The sequence below is a fragment of the Nicotiana tomentosiformis genome, chromosome 1 (assembly GCF_000390325.3).
Source record: "Nicotiana tomentosiformis chromosome 1, ASM39032v3, whole genome shotgun sequence".
NCBI lineage: Eukaryota > Viridiplantae > Streptophyta > Magnoliopsida > Solanales > Solanaceae > Nicotiana > Nicotiana tomentosiformis.
Genome location: NC_090812.1, coordinates 46485455 through 46501140, shown reverse-complemented (window position 1 = coordinate 46501140; position 15686 = coordinate 46485455). Strand labels below are relative to the sequence as shown.

General features: G+C 32.6%; 1 protein-coding gene across 1 annotated transcript; it reads right to left on the bottom strand.

Moving 5' to 3' along the window:
* Window positions 1–12137: 12137 nt before the first annotated feature.
* On the bottom strand, window positions 12138–13996 carry LOC104119050 (hydroquinone glucosyltransferase-like). The gene has a single exon (XM_009630452.4). It carries the CDS (start codon window positions 13778–13780, stop codon window positions 12344–12346), a length of 1437 nt encoding a protein of 478 aa, XP_009628747.1. The 5' UTR covers window positions 13781–13996; the 3' UTR covers window positions 12138–12343.
* Between the last annotated feature and the right edge of the window lie 1690 nt (window positions 13997–15686).

Genomic DNA, 15686 nt, shown 5'->3' with positions numbered 1-15686 from the left:
AGAGAAGAAGAGAAAAGTGAGGGGGGTCTGAAGGGTTTGGGGGGTGTACCCGACAGATATAAGGGTTAAGGCAAGGGAGTTGCGGGCCGTTCGATCGAAAGAGATCAACGGTCGAGATCAACCGTTAACGAAACGACGTCGTTTTGGTTAAGTGGCGAGGCTGAGCCGGGTGTGGGGGTGGGCTTAGCGGGTTTCAGGTGATTGTTTGGGCCAAATTGTTTTGGCCCAAATTTAAAACCAAACCGAATTTCCTTCTCTTTTTCTTTTTCTTGATTTTAAATAAAATTAATTAATCAAAAACTTAAATTAAGTGTTAAATCAATCTAATTTGTAGGAATAAACCTAGTTATCTATTTTACCATTAATTAATTTAGACTAATGAAGGAAGAATTACTTAATTTGCGATTAAAAGCTAAAAATATAAAAATGACCCATATTTTGTGATTTTCTGTTTAATAAAGTAATTAACTTATGTAATTAAATCCTAAATGCAACTAGACCTAAAGTGTTATGTATGAAACACTTTTAGACATTTTGGTGTTTTTCTTATGATTTTTAGAATATTAAATATGTCACTAAATGCAAGTAATAATTAACCAAAATCCTATGAATTCTATAAAAACTAAAAATAATTAAGAAAACTCTATCTGTGAATTTTCTATAGGAATATTTTTGTCGGGCAAAAATCATGTGCTCACAGTGTATTCTCACAAGTGGGGTCTGGGGAAGGTGAAATGTAAGTAGCCTTACTCCTATCTTGGACGGGCAGAGAGGTTGTTTCCGATAGACACTCAGCTAATTTTCATTATCTATGAATTTATTAGTACTTCCTCCGTTTATTTTTTTACTTGTCCACTATTGACTTTGCATACCTCTTAAGAAATAATAAATAAAGTGTATAATTTACCATGATACCCATATTAATTGGTGTATAGTCTTAATGAATTTGAAAAATAATTTGAAATGAGTAACTAATGCTAAAGACAAAATAGAAAAACCAAATTACTTTTCTCTTGATATGCGAAAGTGGACAAGTGAAATTGAAAATTTATTTTTAGAATAGTGGATAAGTAAAAGTGAACGGGAGAAGTAGAATTTTCTAACTTTTGTCCAAGCATTAGATAAATCAGGGTTTAGTTCTATCTCATTAATTATTAATTACACCTCTTTTCCCCTCAATCGTGTAATGTCATGCTCAAAAGTACTATCCCAAAGATTATTTATCTTTCATTAACACGAGAGAGTCAGGTAAAAAAGTTATATTCAAATTACTTGCATCATCTCTAGGTCATTCTAATGTCATTATATTGTGGATCGACATATTCTGATGCCACGCAGAGGATATCATTTCGAAAATATAATACTAATACTCTATCTTATGTAAGGGCTTGTGTTATTTGCATAAGTAAATCTAAGTTCTTATTTTACTGTAATGGAATTTAAGTGTACTCTCTACTTTTTTGTGATAATCGATGCGCACTTAATATAAACATATATTTTGATAAATTGTCCAATTATATATAGAGTTTTTCAGCTAACTGTACCTGCTGACAAATTTGGATATCCACCCCCACAACCCGGTTATTGGTGAAACATTTTTAGTAGATTAATTAGACAGAAAGGTCCAAGCAAGACTATATTAATATTTCGAGTTACCTAGAAGTAAACATGACTTATTCTTTTTGGTATTTGAACTTTGGTACGTGATGGAGGTTGTCATCGTAGGAAATTTATATGCTAATAAAATGATTAGAGAAATATCAACCGCTGGCTTGTTAGTTCATTTTGTCCTGTACTGCGAGAGACCAAAGCTATATATAATGCAAAAGATATTGTCAAAAATCGGTTTCAAACTATTGACGTGTGGTTTCACTAGCATCACGTCTTATGATTTGATGTACATGACCATCACTTATATCTTCAATAAAATATTTATTTCTTCTTTTTATTTTGAGGATAAGCACTAAACACACAAATGATACTATGATAAACGTGTGAAAAATTATTCGAAATCGAGTCAAAAATGGCGGACTTGCTAAATTAATGTTTGATCACCTACAATTGGCCATCCTGATCGACAATAGCTTAAGGATAAACATATAATAACTAAAGAGGAATTTTTATAAATCACTATTGTTTAGTTGCTATTATAATTATCACATATATATATATATATATATATATATATATATATATATATATATATATATATATATATATATGATAATTATATATATAAAAAATTACTTTCTATAATTACTATTCAGTTGTTACGGTAGTGTATTCGTTGTATTCGCGTTACTGTATTCATGAATACAGTAACAAAAGTCGCCTAAAAATAAGGGGTTATAGCTGTACGCGACTGTATTCACATGTATTCGCGTCATGTATTCATGAATACAGTATCAACAATCACTTTAAAAATATGTATGTCCAACTGTCTAATAACGAAAATAGGATCAATTAGCATGATACACTCCTAATATAACTCAACAAAATCAATTCTAACATGCCTCATTATCAACCCAATTAATTAGAATGATTTCGGTTGTATATTACGATTGTATTTAACTTTTGTATTTAGTGTGTTTCAATATATTTTTTTGCTGTTGCATTCAGTAGATTCAATGTTTGTATTTACTATATTCGCTATTTTATATTCAGTATACTCAATTGTATTTGTATTAACAATATTTTAATTATTCCTAATACATGTTATTACTAGGGGTGTACAAAGGAAACCGACAAACTATACTAAACCGATAATCTGAGTCAAACCGAGAACAAAAACCCGACCATAGATTGGTTTGAATTGGTTTGGTGTTGGAAACAAATTCGACCATAATTGGTTTGGTTTGGTTTTAACTAAAAAAGTCAAACCGAACCAAACCAGCCCGACATTACATGTATAGAAATTTTAGATATATTTAATATATAAATATACTTATTGTGATGTAATTTATAAATATTTCTTAAACTTTTTCATAATTTTATCTTTTAAGGTATTATTTCAATGTTAGACTTAGAACTTTTGAATGTTCCAATAAGTTTTATAGCCATAAATATTAGTAACTCAAATAATGCTAACAAAAGTCCAAACCAAAATCAAATCAATACTAATGCTAACAAAAGATATTCAATTCAATACTATGAATGACAATATGTTGGATATCTATTTTTAGTTTTGCAATGATTTAGATAAAAATGCATAACCTATTTTTATTATTTCTTTAGCGTTTAGTCATGTAATTAATACTCCCTTATTAGTCTACTTATTTTACCATGACTTAGTACTTTTAGATTATGTTTATTTTTATTATGGCTTTTTAATTAGCAATATTTATATTATGTGATTTTATTATCTTTATTGTTGAATATTATTAGGATAATGCCATGACACATCTCATATTTTGTATTATTTTCTTGGAAAACACCTTATATAGTTGTATCTTACTAGGATTAAAGATATATTTGGAGCGCAAGTTATATACAGATTTTACCGAAAAAAACTCCGAAAAAACCGAAAATCCGAGAAAAATCGAGATTAAAAAATTCGAGTTTTATTGGTTTGGTTTGGTTTTAGATTTAATAATCTGACATAATTGATTTGGTTTGGTAATTAAAAAATCCGGACTAACCCGACCTATGTACACCCGTAGTTATTACTCTCGTATTTAGTATATTTCATTGGTTGTATTCATTGTATTTCTATTTGTATTCAGTATATTTCACTGTATTTTAAAATTAAATGTATTCACTGTTTATATTCTGTTCTATTTTAATGTTTGTTTTTAGTGTATTTCAATATTTATATCTTGTATTCATGCATACTGTATGTACAGTCTATATGAATACATGTGTATTCAGTTGTATTAAAAGAATACAAACCTTTAAAATACATAAATATAGGCAAAAACATATATTTATACAAAAATACAATGTGTTTGAGTGACTTTGTACATAATACAATATATTCGTATCATTTGTATGTGACTAAATAGTAAAGAAGAGAAGAAAGTTCGTCGGGGATGGCATTTTCCGGCCAAGAAGAGAAGAAAGTTCGTCGGATCCGTACAATAAATTTATGATAAGAGTTCATCACATTGCTCTTTTTCGTTTAAAAAATTCACTCTTTTCTGTTTCCTTGCTACCTTCCACTCTATTCTAATATTTCGTCGGCCATCAATACTAGGGCGTGTATCTTGAGTTGCTCGAAGAGAGAGAGAGAGATTCTAATGTCTCGTCGGCCATCAATACTAGGGCGTGTATCTTGAGTTGCTCGAAGAGAGAGAGAAGGAAGAGAGAGAGAGAGAGAGAGAGATAAAAAAGAAAAATTCTAAGAGAGAATCGTGTGTTAATTGAAAGAAAGAGAGGAAAAACATAAATAGCGTATTTTATGCCTCAATGCTTGTATATACCATAAATACCTATTTTGCTATAAAATATAAAAAGTAGCTATAAAAAATAATATTTTAAAATAATTTTAGTTTATAATAAATAGGGGGTATACCTTTGCTATATGAGGTAAAATTTCTATAAATAAACTTGCAACATTGATTATTTGTGGGGTTCAAAAGATGAACTTAGAGACAAAGATAAGAAATAAAATAAGTTCCACCATTTTGTTTAACAAATTGATGGATACTATTAGGGGTGTACATGGACCGGGTTGGTTCGATTTTTATCAAAATCAAACCAAACCAACTATATCGGTTTGGATTGGTTCAGTTTTGTCGGGTTTTTCGGATTTTTTGTTACTTAAATATTATTTCAATCTTACTTTGTTAAATATTTGATAAGTAAATATATATTTAGTAAAAATATAAAAAACTGACAAACATATTATTGATTAAAAAATTCTTATGGGAGAATTCTATTAGTAACACATAATAGTTATTTTTTTAGTCGTCTAACAATAATTTTTTGTTGATGTACACTTTCAGGTTAACCAAATTTAGTAATTAAATATAAAAATCAATATGATACCTAAATATTAATAATCACTTCACATTCGAAAAAAATATAAGAATCTAATAGATCTTAACATATGATATGAATATGGAAGAACAAAGAGATAGACACATTTTAGTAACACTTGATAAGAAAGTGATCATACAACCCAGCATTTAAGGTCAATAAATATGAAGCAGTTCATATTCTATTAAATTTTATATCCGCAAGGAAATCCCAAATATATCTAGACATTTTTAAAGAAAATTCTATATAAAATCTTAAAAGTATACATAAAAATTAATATTTATATGTCGGGTTGGTTCGAGTTTTTTACTCAATACCAAACCAAATCAAACTAAACCTAGTCGGGTTTTTTAATCGATTTGGTTTGATTTTTTGGTTTGGTGCAATTTTTCGATTCGGTTTGTACACCCCTAAATACTATGCAGAAGGAAACAAACCAGAAGCAAGAAAAGCTTCGAAGAGGTAATAATTAATTACTCCACATCATTTAGAGAAATGTTAATTATATTAGAGGTAAACCTTAGGTTGCTCTTGCGAGAAGCAAGTTTAAATTAATTGGAACCCGTTTGGAACTTGAATTTTAAGGGAGATAAAAATTACCAAGATATGAATGAAAAATATTCGGATAATATATAAAACATAAACTCGCAAAGAATTTTGAAGGAATAGGATCTGCATAACAATTATTCCTACTTATATAACATACAAATAGAAAAAACAACTAAAATCCATTTAGCAATTCAAAACGCAAAGAAAAAATGACACTAAAGAAATCATGTTTCGCACTTTCTCTTGCTTGTCCTTTCATGCAAAAACTATCGTTAATTTATACTACTCAGCATGGGTGTCAATGGTTCGGTTCGACCTGTTATTTTATAAAATTTGTATCATATCAATTTTTTCAGTTATTCTATTATGTATAACCAAAATTAAACCTTTTGAAACCGTCCCAATCATGTCGGTTTCTCTTCGGTATCGGTATCGGTATGGTTCGGTTAATTTTCGATATTTTTTTAAATGCCATATAAAAGTCACTAGTAAAAGTATAATGCAATAACATACATACTTTTATAGGACTTAACAAAATTGTCTTGACAGTTTTACTGTATAAATGACTATGAATTATGAAAACATAAAAGATGGTCAGAGTATAGATCTATCAACTACTCTACCGCTGCGTAAAAGAAATTACACTAAGTCAAAGAAAAGATAAATTACACAAGTAAAAAGATCTTAACTAAGTCGGGACTCAAAAATAAAGTCTATAGAATGTAAAATACTCAAAAAGATAAATCTAAATCATACAAAAGGAAAAATATTAAATGCATTGTAGTTTGCTACTCATAATCGTTAGAATACTTTGTGTCTTGCTAGTGAATATGCCGGATATAATTTAGTTTCAGTAGGAGTAGCATAATATGTTTGGGAATTAGGATTTTGATCTTAATTACTTGTTGGCTTGTAAAAGTTTTCATAATTCCGTGACCCAAGGAAAAATTTAGTACTTTATTATTTTTAACTTAATATACAAATATATTTTTCATATGTAAATTTATTCGGTACAATTCGGTATTTTTTTGGTTTATTTTCATAAAATAAAAAACCTACCCTAATTACCGGTACGTGATGTTTGGCATATTTCGATATATGTTGATGTTATTTTACCCATGTTTTAACCATTTTTTGATGTTATTTGATCTTTAAAATGCCCAACATGATTTAATTATTGGTTTTACGACTAATTGAGTTGTGTGTGGTGAATTAGGGTATTTGGAGTGCAAAAAATATGAAGAAAAGGTGCTCTAGGTAGAGGAAGAGAGATTGGATGCGTCGCATCCAATCTAGAAAAAAATCAGATTTCGTGCACCCTTAGCAGTGAAGTTGGCCCATAGCATCCGCCATAGCATCCGCACCTGGGCAAAGCTGAGATGGAGGAACAAGGATTGGATGCGTCGCATCCACCCTCGCATGCAAAGCTGAGAAATGGAGGACGAGGTGGATGCGTCGCATCCACCTTAGCATCAATCCGTGAAGCCGATTTGGACTAGGAATAGGAGAACTTTGGCCCATGACTTTTGTACGCAATATGTAAGCCAAAAACGCCTCCTTTAGGTTGTCTAACATATTGGGAAGGGGAAAAAAGCCACGACAAAGCTGTGGAGGCCGGAATTCATCAAGTTCCATCTTTCTCCCACCAAACTTAGTAATTTTTATGTTTCTTTGTATGATTTGTTGTTTGGCTACCATGTCTATATGGAGCTAAACTTCACATTATAGGGTTGTGGTTCTTTCATGACTATTGTTATTCGGATATTGATTTTGACTTCTTGATTTATCATATTAGTTTATTTATTCAATCTTGCACTTAATTATTTAATTGCTTGATCACCAATTGAATATTATCTACGAATCTAGAATTGAACTCGAAAGTGGGAATTCTATATTGCATATAGGATTGAGTAGGGCAAGTTCTTGAACTCGGGCATCGGGGAACGGATTCGTGGTTAGGATAGACATATACCTAATTGCCTTGCTTGGTTGATTTACAGGAATTATACATGCGTTCTTGTTGATTCTAACTCCATAGACATATAGGCGTTAGGTTAGCTTGAATAGACGAGTAAGAACTCGACAGATTCTTATGAGCAATATTAACCCTGTCAACCAATAAGCTAGATAAATTAGTCGGTCAATTCAATTTAAGAATACAATATGATTGTTAGATAGCCCATAACCCTAGATCGTTTTCATTACATTGATATCATAAAAAATCTGCTCTTTCTCTGTTCAAAGTTTATTATTTATATTTTTTTATTTAATTAGTTTAGAATCAAATATTTTTAGGTTTAATTCTTATTTAGATAATTAGGATAGTCTAATTTAGTTAATAGTTAATCATAAGTCCTCGTGGGTTCGACATCCGACTTTTAGTCACTTTATTACTTGACGACCGCGTATACTTGCGTGTGCGTTTGGCCGCAATAAGTTTTTGGCGCCGTTATCGGGGATCGAACTCGGGTCACCCGCGTGACAGGCGGGAATAGATGGTGAGGACTAAGTGTGGGGTGCCCACACAAAGGACGATGCCTGGGGAAAGTCTGAGTACCTCGTGAGCCGCTATTACTTCGGCCTTTGGCCTACCAGGGAGCCTCGTTTACCCTCTTATTATTTATAGTGTGCATTGAGAACATTGCAAAATTTTAAATGTGGGGTGAGGAGATCGTTTGGATGAGTTTCTGTGCTATTTTAGCTTAGTTGTAGTACTCATTCTTAAGTGTAGTAGCTTTTGTGAAAAGAAAAAATAAAAAAAATAAAAAAGAAAAAATAAAAAAAGAAATTAAAAAAAACGAAAAAAGTAGAAAAATTGGACTTTTCCCAACGATTGATCTCCTAGACAGTTTTCTTGAGGGATTAAAGTCTAAACAAAAATCCAAAATATGTCTTTTAGCTTTCTTTAGGTAGTAATAATCTCATGTGATTTTTCTTTGTGCCTCGGTTCTTTTCCATGGGATGTAGTTTGAACCGGGTAGCTTTTTTCTTTCCGAGTAGATTAGGAATTTAGTGAATAAAATGAGCAAGAATGATGAACCTAGGCGCCCTTGACTTGTTTGATAGTAACATATTTATGCTTTGGCATGTGTAGTATCTTCTGTATGATTTGAATTTATTGATGATGCCTTGTTAAATTGGATAGCATGTTTTGTGGCGCCTATGTCTCGTTTACATGACTTATGTTCACCTTGTATTTAATACTTAATATCTCATAGCTCCGTGAATACTTGCATTGCTTGAGAGTCGGAATGTGATCGTCCTTAGTGAGTCATGTGCCATGTGTGGTGAGGTTTTTGTGTTGTCCATGTATTGTACTTGTGTCTAGAACTTGCCCGGTATGTGAGTTGAAGCGAAATTTTAGGTGATACTCGGTTTGAAAAATGATTTTAGGCTTTCTTTGATCTTTTTTGAGCCTATTGCTTATCACAAATAAAATCTATCCCTAGTTAACCCTTTTGAGCCTGTAGACCTGTTATTTGGTACCCACATTACAAGCCTATACCCTTTTTATTCTTAATTGACATTGTTTTGATCCTTTTACCTCTTAAAGCACTTTAATTGTTAGATGAGCGCTAAAAGAAGTAAGAAGGGACTAAGTGTGGGGTGACTTTTGAGTGGAACCAATGAAAGAAAGAAGGGTGCACTTATTTTGTAAAATAATACACCACTAGCGGAAATTGAAAGAAAAAAAAGAAGAGAAAAATCTGGAAAAAAAAAAGAAAGAAAAATATAGATGAATAAATTGTTGTCTTGTTCTTGCTAGTGGGTATGAATTAAAGTAGTGCTTAAAGAAAGAGAAAATATTATTGGGGGTGATATTATTTGTGAAATTGAAGTGGTGTTGAAGAATTTGCGCTTAAGTTATTTGATGATGTGTTAAAGTGCTTAGGAGGTTGAGTCACTATTCCTAAAATATATCCTACCTTTCCCTTAGCCCACATTACAACCATGAAAAAGTCCTAATTGATTTTAGATCGAGCGAGCTTACATTAGTAGAGATTTACATTAAGGGCAAGCCTATGGTACCAATTGTATGCATGTGACTTCTCTGTGAGAGTGAGCGATTTTCTTTGATATATGTGAGTCATTAAAATATATTTGATCATGAGATTCGAATGTGTGGATTGAACTCGCTCTCTTATTTTTGTTGTGAGGGCACATGTTTTCACAAGGGATATGTAACGTTATTAGACTTCTCTATGATGTTGGGTGTTCAAGCCATGAGTGCATTGTGACATTGAGTCGGTTTTTGAGGTTAGGATTGTTATGAGCATGTTGTCTTTGTTTGAATATTTTTAAAAGAATGACACAAGTAAAGGTAAGTGCATATGATGAATATTCTAGAGCCTAATTGTGGCAAATGACCATAGTCATAGGTGTGGTGTGCTTTGAATGATAAGATCTTAATTTTATTTTGTCTACTATAGTGGTTTGTTCAAGGACGAACAAAGGTTTAAGTGTGGGGTAGTGATGTTTGGCATATTTCGATATGTGTTGATGTTACTTTACCCATGTTTTAACCGCTTTTTGATGTTATTTGATCTTTAAAATGCCCAACATGGTTTAATTATTGATTTTACGACTAATTGAGTTGTGTGTGGTGAATTAGGGTGTTTGGAGTGCAAAAAATATGAAGAAAAGGTGCTCTATGTAGAGGAAGAGAGATTGGATGCGTCGCATCCAATCTAGAAAAAAATCAGATTTCGTGCACCCTTAGCAGTGAAGTCAGCCCATAGCATCCGCCATAGCATCCGCACCTAGGCAAAGCTGAGATGGAGGAACAAGGGTTGGATGCGTCGCATCCACCCTCGCATGCAAAGCTGAGAAATGGAGGACGAGGTGGATGCGTCGCATCCACCTTAGCATCAATCCGTGAAGCCGATTTGGACTAGGAATAGGAAAACTTTGGCCCATGACTTTTGTACGCAATATATAAGCCAAAAATGCCTCCTTTAGGTTATCTAACATATTCGGAAGGGAGAAAAAGCCACGACAAAGCTGTGGAGGCCGGAATTCATCAAGTTCCATCTTTCTCCCACCAAACTTAGTAATTTTTATGTTTCTTTGTATGATTTGTTGTTTGGCTACCATGTCTATATGGAGCTAAACTTCACATTATAGGGTTGTGGTTCTTTCATGACTATTGTTATTCGGATATTGATTTTGACTTCTTGATTTATCATATTAGTTTATTTATTCAATCTTGCATTTAATTATTTAATTGCTTGATCACCAATTGAATATTATCTACGAATCTAGAATTGAACTCGAAAGTGGGAATTCTATATTGCATATAGGATTGAGTAGGGCAAGTTCTTGAACTCGGGCATCGGGGAACGGATTCGTGGTTAGGATAGACATATACCTAATTGCCTTGCTTGGTTGATTTACAGGAATTATACATGCGTTCTTGTTGATTCTAACTCCATAGACATATAGGCGTTAAGTTAGCTTGAATAGGCAAGTAAGAACTCGACAGATTCTTATGAGCAATATTAACCCTGTCAACCAATAAGCTAGATAAATTAGTCGGTAAATTCAATTTAAGAATACAATATGATTGTTAGATAGCCCATAACCCTAGATCGTTTTCATTACATTGATATCATAAAAAATCTGCTCTTTCTCTGTTCAAAGTTTATTATTTATATTTTTTTATTTAATTAGTTTAGAATCAAATATTTTTAGGTTTAATTCTTGTTTAGATAATTAGGATAGTCTAATTTAGTTAATAGTTAATCATAAGTCTTCGTGGGTTCGACATCCGACTTTTAGTCACTTTATTACTTGACGACCGCGTATACTTGCGTGTGCGTTTGGCCGCAACAGTACGGTTATAGATTTATATAAAAATCTATAATTTTATTAAAAGAAACCTAAAAATCGATTCGATACAGTACAATTAGTTTAGTCGATTTTTAAATAACTATACTCAGTACTCACACTACAAGACACATACAGTAAATATCTTTCCTGCTGGTGATAGACATAATTGTCAATGCCAGCCAACAACTCCATTTATTTCCAATTTCCAAGTGCCCACCATGTTTAAACATGATTTTAACACAATTTCTTAGTGGTTGGGTCCTCCTCCACTGCTGATCACTCATCCCACCCTGCTTACCTACTACTTCATAGTAACAAAAATAATTAACCAGATAAAAGAAAAAATTTACTCACTCCTATGATCTAATATTATTTGTCGTTTGATTAATGCTTTGTACACTCCCTAAGCAAAATATTTAATAACCTTAAACATAGTAATATTTATTTAAATTATTCTTTTTTTTTCTCTCTTTGAATATGTTACTACTCCTTCCGTCTCAAATTATCTGTCATGTTTCTATTTTATACACTCATTAATAAACATTAATTAGAAGGGATTTTAGACTATTTTACCCTTATTTATCTCTTAAAATATGACCTCTCCTTATTGAATATTTACTCTATTTATGTGCTATCTCATTTTTCAAGAACAATTACTATTAAGTGTAAATGAAAAAAATATAATCTATTTTGTTAGAAATCCCGAAATAGAATTTGCGAGAGTGTGTGTGTGTACACACTAATTGGAGGTTGGAAGAATAGATTTGGAAAACGAAGTAATCTCTTGAACATTAAATATTTTGGAATTCAATTTGCTAAAAACGGGTGGTACTTAAAATAGGAGGGAGTAGTTGAGTAGATACTAGTTTTCATGGCTGTACACAAAGCAAGCAATAAGCCATACATGTCTAACTTTTCAACTGCAAAAGCACAATTACTACCAGCTTATAACAAGTAACTAGAAACTGGTAAATAATTAATGGCTATATCAATTGTTTAACACCTTATTCTTCAATTTAATAGCTAATTCAGCTAGTGCTTTTGTAGAAGAACCATCCTGACTCAGAACTTTAGCTGCTGCATCTTTAAGGTCTCTCATTCTAGTGCGCACTCCTTTTCCTTCTTCACCTTCCATTAATCCTTTCACAACTTTAGCAATTTCCAATCTTCCCACTACTCCATTTTCATTGGCTTTTGGCCTCAGTGCCACTTTAATATCCTCAGTTAACATAACCGCATTCATCTTTTGTTCGGCATAAAGTGGCCAAGCTATGAGTGCTACTCCGTGGACCACACTTTCCAGAGTCGAGTTCCATCCACAATGAGTCAAGAACCCGCCCGTCGAACCATGGCTAAGTATTTGAGTTTGTGGGGCCCAATTGGGCACCACTAAACCTAATCCTTTGGTCCTTTCCAAGAACCCTTTTGGGAGAAAATCAAGAGGGTTAGTTGAAACTTGGACATTAAAATAAGTGGCATTGGCTACAGTGTCATTGGGACATCTAATTACCCACAAGAACCTTTGTTCACTCATTTCCAATCCTGATGCAACTTCGATGAGCTGCTCATGAGAGAGGGTCCCACCACTCCCGTACGAGATGTACAAAACCGAGCCACGTGGCTGTTCATCCAGCCACGTCAGACAACCCAACCCATCAACCTTACTAACCGAATCCATCTGAATAAGTGGTCCAACCGGGTAAACGGGTGGCTTACCGGGTTCTTCTTCCTGCAAAGCTTTAATGGCTCCTCCTTCCAATTCCTTGAAACTGTTAGCTACTATTCCCTCAGCCATTCTATACCTCTTTGAATGATGAAGAAGCCATTTGTAAGCTTCGTTTTTCCGGTCCTGAACCGGGTCGAGAAGATCCTTGCCATGGATAGGAATACAACCCGGAATCTGAACCGGGTCAGTCAACTCCCTGTACTCACATGACACGGTTCCATCAAGCTTAGGCAAGTAAAGAAACAGAGACAAAGCCATGGCAGTAGAAGGGTAAAAAATATAAGGGGAAACGTTGAAATCAATGGCAACATCAAATGCATCAGTACCAAAAAGATCAACCACAAAAGCAACTATTTTCTTGGATTCAACAAGTGTTTTAAAAACATCACGCAGCGAAGGAAGAGAACGCGTAACAGTAAGGGAGATTCTAGTTTCAATTTTAACATCAAGAGGCAAATCGTCGAAATTAACAGGAGGAAGAAGGTGATAATCCATGCAAGAGGGAAGAGAATTCAGGAAAATTTTCTGAGAATTCGAGATAGGTCCATCAGTAGGGAGAATAAGAGTGACAGAAAATTGGTGTTGAGAGATTAGTCTCTTAGAAAATTCAACAAGAGGGATTAGGTGACCCATACCAGGACTTGGTAAAATTACGATATGGGGATTTTGTGATTTTGTCACTATAGCAGTTTCCGCCATTGTAATGAGCTTAAAAAAGGAGATGGAGAGAAAATGATGATGGGAACTAGTAAAATTACGCTGATTTATTTGCGCTTTACTTTTTGATAGCAATAAGATTAGGAGGGAGGGCCTTTATTTATATAGATAGAAAGATGATATCATTGGTACGTGTGGAAGGACAATGACAGCTTTATTTGATTTGTTTTGTTACCCAAATACAGAATTGTACTAATAATAAAGCTAGGTAATCTAATAATCGGATTACTTACTTAAATTTATTTAATTTTTAAATGTACAATACATGTGTGGGTGGTCGTATTTGTAAAAGGAGTCAGTTTTGTTTGAAGGGGACTGGTGTTTTCTAGATGAGAAAATTCAAACCTAATGGTGCGGTGCCACAATTGACATGATAAACCTATACAGTGATGTCAAGGCACACGTTAGCCTCATGTCATTATATTCTTCTCGTCAATTCAAAGTTTTTCCTTGTTTTCCCTGACAATTTTTAATTTTTTTCCCACTACTGTATGCTTTTTACTTTACCTGTGGCCTTTAATAGAAATAGCTTAATAGTATTTGATGAATTTAATACAAATAGATTATTCACAGATTGTAAATTAATACTCTCTCATAGTGCATGTTATTGCCTTATAACATGCTACTTAAGAATGATATTTAATACATAACAGCATTTGTCTAAATCATGCGTTATCACTTTCTTAAATGTGTTACTTAATTAATACTAAATAATGGTGAACTTAAATAACGTAAAAAAGAAATGGGAGTAGTTTGGAATAAAAAGGTAAATATTGAAATTCTACATTATCGCAAGGACTATAGACGAATTTCAATTTGGGACAGAACGCAAAATGAAAGGAAAAGTTTCAAAATGCATAAACGAACACATAAATGCAAAGCAATTTGTGTTTGAAATCTCAATCTTGAACCTTAACTTCGAAATTAACCGATTATGTTATAAAGACGACCATATATTATAGCATATTCCATATTATCAAGTTTACACTTCTCATACCTTTTCTTTTCTTAATATAATCACATTTTTTAATATTAAATTCATAATTTTATACTATCATTTAAAATTTAAATTATCTAACTATTTTTTGCTGTACAAAACGTTTGGTTAGTCTCTTTTCATGATAAGGGAATGCATGGATAAGAAAATAAATATACAATGATTATAACAATCCCCCAATGGTAACAATATACTCACTGATTATATTTATACAATAACGGGTTAAACCTGGTTAATGATAATATCTCTGGATATGTATTCTAACAAAATGGTTAACGTTTAAACAGATCTAGTAGAGAATCGACAGGAGCATTCAATATGTGTTTTGAAAGATATCTGTATTAATGGATAAGTAACTAGCAATAAATAACAATAAATGACATTTAAATAAATAGGAGAAGTGGTTCACCCAATAAACAATGAGCTAGGTAATTATTTCTCATGACAATGATGAGTGATAGACAGATCTTAGCACATTCGAAATATTCTGAATCTGATGAAAACGTGTGGAATAATATGAGAAAGAATCTTGATAAAAATGTAGTCTTTACATCTTTACAAGAGATAAAAAATCTTTTAGCAAAGTCTGCTATTATCACAATGAATATCACATGCCTCTATTCATTAACTTTTTTCTATTTACATGAGACATACCCCAATAGACTCTAGCAGTACAAGTGGAGAGAATATTCAATAAAATATTCTCTTTAATTCCCTTTACTTATAAACTAGCAGTTACAACTTTTTTTGTGATACTCGGCATCGACCATCATTTGCATCTCGACCACGAGCCTCGCTATCTCCTGGTCGACCTCGGATGACTGTTTTCTCGATGTTATTTTGCCCAAGTACTGAGACAGATTTCGACCTATACAGTATCAACCAAACAGA

What these genes read in the sequence shown, in the direction of transcription:
- LOC104119050 (XM_009630452.4), bottom strand. Translation starts at nt 13,780, where the DNA reads ATGGCGGAAACTGCTATAGTGACAAAATCACAAAATCCCCATATCGTA.